General features: G+C 52.0%; 1 protein-coding gene across 6 annotated transcripts in view; it reads left to right on the top strand.

Annotated features, from left to right (window-relative positions):
- LOC140403495 (echinoderm microtubule-associated protein-like 5) overlaps positions 1–9362 on the top strand; it is a 415808-nt gene that overhangs the window by 87889 nt on the left and 318557 nt on the right. For all 6 annotated transcript variants that reach the window (XM_072491458.1, XM_072491449.1, XM_072491467.1 and 3 more), the window contains one exon: positions 473–541. In XM_072491458.1, coding sequence (XP_072347559.1) covers positions 473–541 — 69 coding nt within the window. The remainder of the gene's footprint in view (positions 1–472; positions 542–9362) is intronic.

Raw genomic sequence — 9362 nt, 5'->3', positions numbered from 1 at the left:
CAGGACTTCGGCCCATCCGGGCCGGAGCATAGCGGGGGGTGGCGGAAAATCGCCATTTTGGGTGTCTCGGCCGATTCTCCGGCCTGCGCCGCGCAGAACTCGACAGGGCCGATCTCGCCGCTTGGGTGAATCGCGGGAGGGCGTCGGACAGGCATCGCGTGGAAAAATGGCGCGATCGGCGATTCTCCCAACCGGCGTGGCATCGGAGAATCGCGCCCGGGATGTTTGCAAATCCAAACCAACAATTAATCATTAGATCCAGTGGCTTAATGTAAAAATGTGATTTTATAACTATTAAAGTACTTTAATAGGATGGGTGTTGAAGTTGACAAAGCAGTTAGAAAATCTACATAAATAAGAATAAACTCAGCAAATGAAATTTAATGTTAGTAAGTATGGATTGGGTATTGATTTTTAGCTTAGTAAATGTGATCATTTTTATTTTTGCCTTCTGATTGCGGTTTTTTTCCAGATATTTGATGTTTCTTGGGACTTGCACCAGCCAAACAAAATGATCAGCTGTGGTGTAAAACATATAAAGGTATGTACAAAGGAATTAAGAATGTACTTTCTGTTCGTTCCTCCACCCTCCCAAATGAATATGTGTACATTTTACATCAATTGTGTTGCTTATTTAATTTGTAATAGTCTGATTTGTTAAGCAGATGCGTTATATTATTTTCTGAAATGTGAGGTGACTTTGCTTAAAGTTCCTTCTTAAATGCCTAATACTGAAGTCATTTTGGTTTATTTGAATTGTCAATTCTAACCTTGGAATCAAATTAGTTATGAGAAATATTTTAATGTGCTCAAGGTTCTCTTTTATGACGATTTGAACTGAAAATTGATATGAATTAAATTGATATTATTATTGTACTTCAAAATGTACCTAGGCTTATAAAATATTGAATGGAGATTATTAGTGAAAAGGATTTAACACAGCTCTGTCATCTTGCCTTGGTAAAGCAGCCAATGATAAAGCACTTGTGTAGTAAAATAGTTATGGTATCACAAAACATTTTTTATAAAATTCCAATTAAGGGGCAATTTAGCCTGGCCAATACACCTACTCTGCACATCTTTTGGGTTGTGAGGTATAGACCCATGCAGACACGGGGAGAATGTGCAAACTCCACACGGACAATGGCCCGGGGCCGGATCGTACCCGGGTCCTCAGCGCCGTGAGGCAGCAGTGCTAACAACTGTGCCACCCTGGTATGAAACATAATCATGCCAAGAAATATGAAAGAATACATAATAGAAATAAATGAAAATGACAAAATAAACCATTCTGTCACAGCACATTCCAGTGTAGCACCTCAGCGAAAAAAATAAACCAGCTCTTTCTTCAGAGAATTTCATTCTTTTTACATAGAAAGATAATACTTGCCAGAATTTTAAATGTTTTTTCTAAATCACTTTTTAACAAAAAATATTTACCAACCTGAAGATTATCTGCTCTCCTGTAAGGATATTATGATGGTAACTCTGTTACATGGCTTTGAAGTAGATGTGTATTGAGATCTGGAACAAAAAAGTACTTCCAGCTAGTACTACTACATATCTGGCAGACCGGGGCTGGGATTCTCCCCTACCCGGTGGGGCGGGGGGTCCCAGCGGGATGGAATGGTGGGAACCACTCCGGCGTCGGGCCGCCCCAAACGTGCGGATTTTCTCCACACCTTTAGAAGCCATGTCCTCACCGTGAGGGGCTAGGCGCCCGCAGGAGTGGTTTCCGCTCCACCGGCTGGCGTGGAAGGCCTTTGGCGCCAAGCCAGCCGGGGTTGAAAGGACTTCGCCGGCTGGCGGAAGTCCGCGCATGCGCGGGAGCGTCAGCGGCTGCTGGCGTCATCCCCGCGCAGATGCGGCAAGGGGGGGGTGTCTCTTACGCGTCGGCCATGGTGAAGGCTGTGGCCGAGGTGGAGGGAAAAGAGTGCCCCCATGGCACAGGCCCGCCCGTGGATCGGTGCGCACCGATCGCGGGCCAGGCCACCGTGGGGGCACCCTCCGGGGCCAGATCGCCCCGCGACCCCCCAGAGACCCCGGAGCTTGCACGCGCCGCCTAGTCCTGCCGGTAAGAGAGGTGGTTTGATTCTCGCCGGCGGGACAGGTATTCCAGCAGCGGGGCTTCGGCCCATCGCGGGCCGGAGAATCGCCGGGGGGGGGGCCCGCCAACCAACGCGGCGCGATTCTCGCCCCCCGCCGAATATCGCGGTGCCGGAGAATTCGGCAACCAGCGGGGGCGGGATTCACGCCAGCCCCCGGCAATTCTCCGACCCAGCGGAGAATCCCGCCCCTGTTTTGGGTCTGAAAATTACACATCAGCTCCAAACCTGTCCAAAATCTTAACTCCTCTGTAAGTAACATCTTCTATAGGGAAAGATATTTACTAAAAGGCAGCTTTGAAGAAAACTATAAGTGAAGAGCAGTGATAAAGGTGATAGTTTGGTCCCATTTTCAATAAATAAATGTGTTTGAAAACATATCCCCAGATCTTACCATGTTCTGTGTTAGGAAAACAAAGATAGTTTTAAGGGATTTATATTTGTACATTAGAAATAAGGTTGTTTTGAAATTTTCCGGTTGCGGCTATGCCGAGGTAGGTCGCACGTTCGGCAGCTCCGCCAGGAAGGGACTTTTGGGCTCTTTAGAGGGGCCCCAACGGCAATTGTTCGACGGCTCCCAGTGTGAGAAGGTTCCCCCGGCACTGTATGGATTGGACCAGGAGTGGAACGGTTAAGAAAGTGATTCTGGTGCAGCGGAAAGTGCGAGGGAGGAGACGCAAGATGGCGGCGGGTGGAGACCAAGCAGCGTGGGCGCAGTGGTCGCAGGAGCAGCAGGAGTTCCTTAAACGCTGCTTTGCGGAGCTGAAGACAGAAATCCTGGCGTCAATGAAGACGGTTGATTGAGAAGCTTGTGGAGATCCAGAAGGCCCAAGGGGCGGCGATCCGGGAGGTGTGGCAAAAAGCCTCGGAGAACGAGGACGAGATCTTGGGCCTGGCGGTGTGAAGGTGGAGGCGCACGAGGCGCTGCACAAGAGGTGGCAGGAAAAGTTTGAGGACCTGGAGAATAGGTCGTGGAGGAAGAATTTTTGGATTCTGGGTCTCCCTGAAGGAGTGGAGGGGCCCGATGCCGGTGCATATATGAGCACAATGCTCAATTCGCTGATGGGCGCGGGAGCTTTCCCGAGGCCCCTGGAGCTGGATGGGGCTCATCGGGTCCTGGCAAGGAGACCCAAAGCCAACGAGCCGCCAAGGGCTGTAGTGGTGAGGTTCCACCGCTTTATGGACAGAGAGTGCGTCCTGAGATGGGCCAAAAAAGAACGGAGCAGCAGGTGGGAGAACACGGAGATCCGAATCTACCAGGACTGGAGTGCGGAGGTGGCTAAGAAGAGGGCTGGTTTTAACCGGGCTAAGGCGGTTCTCCATCGGAAGGGGGTGAGGTTCGGGATGCTGCAGCAGCGAGCGCGATTGTGGGTCACGTTCCAAGATTAGCACCACTATTTTGAGACACCCGATGAGGCATGGAACTTTATCCAGTCTAAAATGTTGGACTCAAACTGAGGGTTTGACGTGGGGGGGTATTTACTGTGTTTGGGGAATGTTCTTTTTGTTTTGGTGCTAGGTGGGGATGGGTGAATGGATTTGATGTGGGGGCTGTGGGAGAGTGGTGGGCGTCGGTGGTGGAGGGGCAGGGCCCCGCGGAGGAAGAGGGAGGTGGAGGCCCGGGATGGGGAGTTGGGTTAAGGCCGCAAAAAAGGAGCTGCGCCAGAGGGGGTGGGGCCGGCTCAGACGGAAAGCACAGGCTTTTTCCCGCGTTAGGGATGGATAGGGGCAGGGTCGGGAGGGAAGGGCGGAGCTGGAGAGGAGCGCACACTGACTGCCAAGGGGTGGGGGGATTCTCACACTGGGGGGTCGATGGAATGGCGGGAGAGGCCGGGGTCAGCAGGAGTCGGCTGACTTAAGGGAGTGTCATGGGGGGGAGCAAAATGGCTAGATGAGGATCTAGCGGGGGGGGGGGGGGGGGGGGAGGGGGAGTATCTTTGGGAAGTGTTGCGGAGATTTAGATTCGGGGAGGGATTCATCAGTTGGGTCAGGCTGCTATATAGAGCCCCTGTGGCGAGTGTGGCTACGAACCAGTGGAGGTCGGAGTACTTTCGGCTGTACCGGGGGACGAGGCAGGGTGTCCCTTATCCCCCTTGCTGTTTGCACTGGCAATTGAGCCGCTGGCCATGGCACTGAGGGACTCCAGGAAATGGAGGGGATTGATTTGGGGGGAGAGGAACACCGGGTGTCGTTGTATGCCGTTGACCTGTTGTATGTTATGAATCCAGTGGAGGGGATGGCGGAGGTCATGCGGATCCTTAGGGAGTTTGGGGACTTTTCGGGGTATAAACTCAACGTAGGGAAGAGTGAGCTCTTTGTGGTGCATTCAGGGGACCAGGGAAGGGGGATAGACGAGCTACCGCTGAAGAGGGTGGAAAGGAGCTTTCGGTACTGGGGATCCAAGTAGCTAGGAGTTGGGGGGCCCTGCACAAGCTCAATTTGACGTGGTTGGTGGAGCAGATGGAGGAGGATTTTAAAAGATGGGATATGCTGCCACTCTCACTAGCGGGTAGGGTGCAGTCGATCAAAATGACGGTCCTTCCGAGGTTTCTCTTTGTGTTCCAGTGCCTTCCCATTTTGATCCCCAAGGCCTTTTTCAAACGGGTAAGCAGGAGCATCATGGGATTTGTGTGGGCAAATAAGGGTGAAGAGGGTGTTTCTGGAGCGTAGCAGGGACGGGGACGGGGCTGCTTGCGCTGCCAAATGTGTGCAGCTATTATTGGGCAGCCAATGTGGCGATGATCCGTAAGTGGGTAATGGAGGGAGAGGGGGGCGGCGTGGAAGAGGCTAGAGATGGCGTCCTGCGTGGGCACGAGCCTGAGGGCGCTGGTGACGGCACTGCTGCCGCTCTCGTCGACAAGGTACACCACGAGTCCGGAGGTGGCGGCGACGCTGAAGATCTGGGGGCAGTGGAGGCGACAGAGGGGAGAGGTGGGAGCCTCGGTTTGGTCCCCGATTCGGGAGAATCATCGGTTCGTCCCGGGAAGGATGGATGGGGGGTTTCGGAGCTGGCATCGGGCAGGGATTAGAAGAATGGGGGACCTGTTCATCGATGGGACGTTTGCGAGCCTAGGGGTGCTGGAGGAGAAATTTGGGCTACCCCCGGGAAACGCTTTCAGGTACATGCAAATGAGGGCGTTTGTGAGGCGGCAGGTGAGGGAATTCCCGCTGCTTCTGGCATGTGGGATTCAGGACAGGGTGATTTCGGGTGTATGGGTTGGAGAAGGCAAGGTTTCGGTGATTTACCAGGAGCTGCAGGAAGAGGAGGAGGCCTCGGTGGAGGAGTTAAAGGGCAAGTGGGAGGAGGAGCTTGGGGAGGCGCTAGATGAGAGTCTGTGGGCTGATGCCCCGAGTATGGTTAATTCTTCCTCCTCTTGCGCCAGGCTCAGCCTAATACAGTTTAAAGTAACTCACAGAGCGCATATGACAGGGGCGAGGTTGAGTAGGTTCTTTGGGGTGGAGGACAGACGTGTGAGGTGCTCGTGGAGCCCAGCAAATCACGTCCATATGTTCTGGTCGTGCCCGGTGCTGGATGGGTTTTGGAGGGGTTTTGCGAGGACAATGTCCAAGGTGGTGAACGCCCGGGTCAAGCCGAGCTGGGGATTAGCATTATTTGAAATGAAATGAAATGAAAATCGCTTATTGTCACAAGTAGGCTTCAAATGAAGTTACTGTGAAAAGCCCCTAGTCGCCACATTCCGGCGCCTGTTCGGGGGAGGCTGTTACGGGAATTGAACCGTGCTGCTGGCCTGCCAGCGATTTAGCCCTGTGCTAAACAGCCTCTGACCAATATTTGGGGTATTGGACGAGCCGGGAGTGCAGGAGGCGAAAGAGGCCGGTATTGTACTGCGCTGTTATGTTCTATGTTCTATTCTGCCCTTTGCGTCCCTGGTAGCCCAGCGGAGGATTTTGTTACTGTGGAAAGATGCAAAGCCCCCTAGTGTGGAAGCTTGGATCAATGACATGGCAGGGTTCATCAAGCTGGAGAGGATAAAGTTTGCCTTGCGAGGGTCTGTGAAAGGGTTTTTCAGGCGGTGGCAACCGTTCCTAGACTATCTCGCGGAGCATTAGGAGGAGGTCAGCAGCAGCCCAGGGGCGGTGGGGGGGGGGGGGGGTGTGTGGAGGGAGGGGGGGGTTTCTTTTGGGGTGGCGTTTAGGTTAAGGTGGGAAGTTTCCCTAGTTGTATTTATTTACTGTTATATGGGGGGTTATTGTATATGGGGGAAATCCAACGAATAATTTCTGCTTGTTGTGTTTTTGTTTCATTTTTCTTGTTGGGGGGGCGGGTTCTGTTGAAAATTTTGAATAAATATATTTTCAAAAATAAAAGAAGGTAGTTTTAAGTGGGTTTAATTTAATGTTTCTGTGCCTGGAAGGGTAAAGTCTATAGTTATGCCGGACAAAGGTGTTTATTTGTATGACAGTTGGTTAAGTTCTAACTGTCTATATATTGTGCTTAGAGAGGGCTAAGACGTAAAGAATAAATAAAAGGTATGAGTGTGTGGGTGTTGCTTAGCAACTGGGGCCTTGTAAACTAGAGAAGCTTTGAAGTTTGAGTTTAGTTAATTTGATTGCAGTTGAAAATAGGTTGTGAGAGAGCAGGAGGCTCACAAAGCTCTGCTAGAAGCAGTTTTTGGAAGGGTAAAGCGGGACTATCTCTCTCATCCTTGCTAGAAGAAAAGCCCTATTATTGATTAAGGATTAAGAAAACAGGTACTGGGAAACTAAAGTCCAGCTAGTAGAGAAATGAAGAGAAGTGTCCAAGAAGTCTGGAATTAAGTGAAGAGACCAAGGTATTGTTCAGAAGAATTCAAGGAAGAGTGAACAAAGCGTTCTGAGTTAAAGAGACAATTCCAGTAACCTGGGCCTGGATTCTTCGAGCCTCCGCGCTGCAATCACGCTCGGCGCGGTGGCGGAGAATGGGCGTCAGACCTGCGATCGGGTCAGACGCTGCTCCCGCGATTCTCCGGGGACCGGACAATCGACGGCAGTCACGCGGGCACGGTTGACGCATCGCCAGTCGGGGACCATTGAAAAAGGCCCCCGCGGCGAATCTCCGCCGACAACCAGCCGAGTCCCTGACGGCGTGGTTCACTCATGGTTCCACCCGGTGGGAGCTCGGAGTGGCGGCTGCGGGAGGGGGCGGGGCAGGGTAGGCCTCCACGACGGTCAGGCTCACGATCGGGGGCCATCGTTCGGCGGGCGCGATCTCGATGGGGGGGGCGGGCACGTATATTGTCGGGGCCGGCCCGCAGTGTGGGTCGGCCATGTTGCGCAGGGCCAACGCCGCGCGTATGTGCGGACCCGCAGCCGGACGCGCAGGACCCCGTATCGGCAGCCAGAGCTGCGAGGAGCAATCAGGGGCTCTTCTAGCCCCCTGCAAAATGGAGAATCACTCTGGACTTTCTATAGGAAAGCCCAAAGTGATTTGCGCCCGTTTTCTTGCGGGTGTGGGGACATAGCCCCATTGTCAGAGATTTCTACCCCAGATCTATAGTGGGACAACAGTCTTCAACGGTAAAACAAACATCTGATGCCATTTTAATACAATCAGGGAATCGAAAGATAAGGCAATTGTGAACAGTTTGCACAGTGGAGAAGACAATGTAATCCTAAAGGGGTGGGTGTAAAATCCAGAACTTGATTCGATGTTAAAGTGGAGCGTAAGCTTTGTTTAAAAGTGTCTTTTGGAAAACCTGGCCTGGATTTTGGAATGCAAACTGCCAAGGGAAAGCATTATTATGAGAGAAGATTTTAAAGTGTGTTTTTTGGAATGGAGTTTGGAAACTCTCATGTGACAGTCATCTGGGGGGTTTGGGTGGAGAAATCCACAGACACTAACTTGGGTTCAGAGCAGAGTACTTGACCACAGTCATCTTGTGTGCTTGAAAGGGACTTTTTGCGTTATGAGACCATTGTAGCTTAAGATGTGCTTTGTAATCCATGTCAATCCTAAAACCTGGGTGTAATTGTTTTTCTTTAACAAACAATTTTAATGAGGTATTTTTGGCATTACAAACAACCGCAGTATAAAAAATATAGTACAAAGAACAATAGTCATAATGCAACCGCCGACATCCGTCCCTCCAAGGCCCGCCTATTTAACCCCCTACTCTGTGCTACCCTAACCCCCCTCCCTACCTGCTGACGATTAATTCTCCGCGAAGAAGTCAATGAATGGTTGCCACCTCCGTGCGAACCCTGACACCAACCCTCTCAAGGCGAACTTGATCTTTTCCAGGCCGAGAAAGCTCGCCATGTCGGTTAACCAGGACTCTGGCTTCGGAGGCCTAGACTCTCTCCAAGCCAGTAATATCCGTCGCCGGGCTACCAAGGAGGCAAAGGCCAGAACACCTGCCTCTTTCTCCTCCTGGACACCCGGGTCTTCCAACACCCCAAAAATCACTACCCCTGTACTCATTTCCACTCTTGTCTTCAATACTCTGGACATGACAGCCGCAAACCCCTGCCAGTAAGCCCTAAGTTTTGGGCATGCCCAGAACATGTGGACATTGTTCGCTGGTCCACCCGCACATGACACACTTGTCTTCCACCCCAAACAATCTGCTAATCCGGGCCACTGTCATGTGCGCCCGGTGCACCACCTTAAATTGGATCAAGCTGAGCCTTGCACATGTAGCGGTCACTTTGAACCTGCTCAGCGCCTCTGCCCATAGGCCGTCCTCCATCTCACCCCCCAGTTCCTCCTCCCACTTACGCTTCAGCTCCTTTAAATGCATCTCCTCCGCCCCCATTAATTCTTTGTGGATATCCGAGACGCTCCCCTCCTCCACCCAGCCCCTCAACGCTACCCTATCTTGAATCCCTCTTAGTGGCAGGAGTGGGAAGGATGGTACCTGCCTGCGCAGAAAGTCCCGCACCTGTAAATATCTGAAGTCATTCCTTGCTGCCAGCCCGAACTACTCCTCCAGCGCCCTCAACTAGGGAAGCTCCCTTCCAGAAACAGGTCCCCCATCTTCTCAATTCCCACCCTTTGCCGTACCCGAAACCCCCCATCTAAGCTCCCTGGAGTAAACCGATGGTTGTCACATATTGGGGACCAAACCGATGCACCCACTGCACTAACGTACCTCCTCCACTGACTCCAGATCCTCAGGGCCGCCACCACCACGGGACTGGTAGAATATCTCGCCAGCGGGAACGGCAAAGGTGCCATTATCAGCGCCCCCAAGCTGGTGCCCCTGCATGAAGTGTTCAACACATTATAGTGTTCAATTCTGGTCGCCACACTACCAG

The sequence above is a fragment of the Scyliorhinus torazame genome, chromosome 2 (assembly GCF_047496885.1).
Source record: "Scyliorhinus torazame isolate Kashiwa2021f chromosome 2, sScyTor2.1, whole genome shotgun sequence".
Classification (NCBI taxonomy): domain Eukaryota; kingdom Metazoa; phylum Chordata; class Chondrichthyes; order Carcharhiniformes; family Scyliorhinidae; genus Scyliorhinus; species Scyliorhinus torazame.
This window is presented reverse-complemented; position numbering and strand designations above follow the sequence as displayed.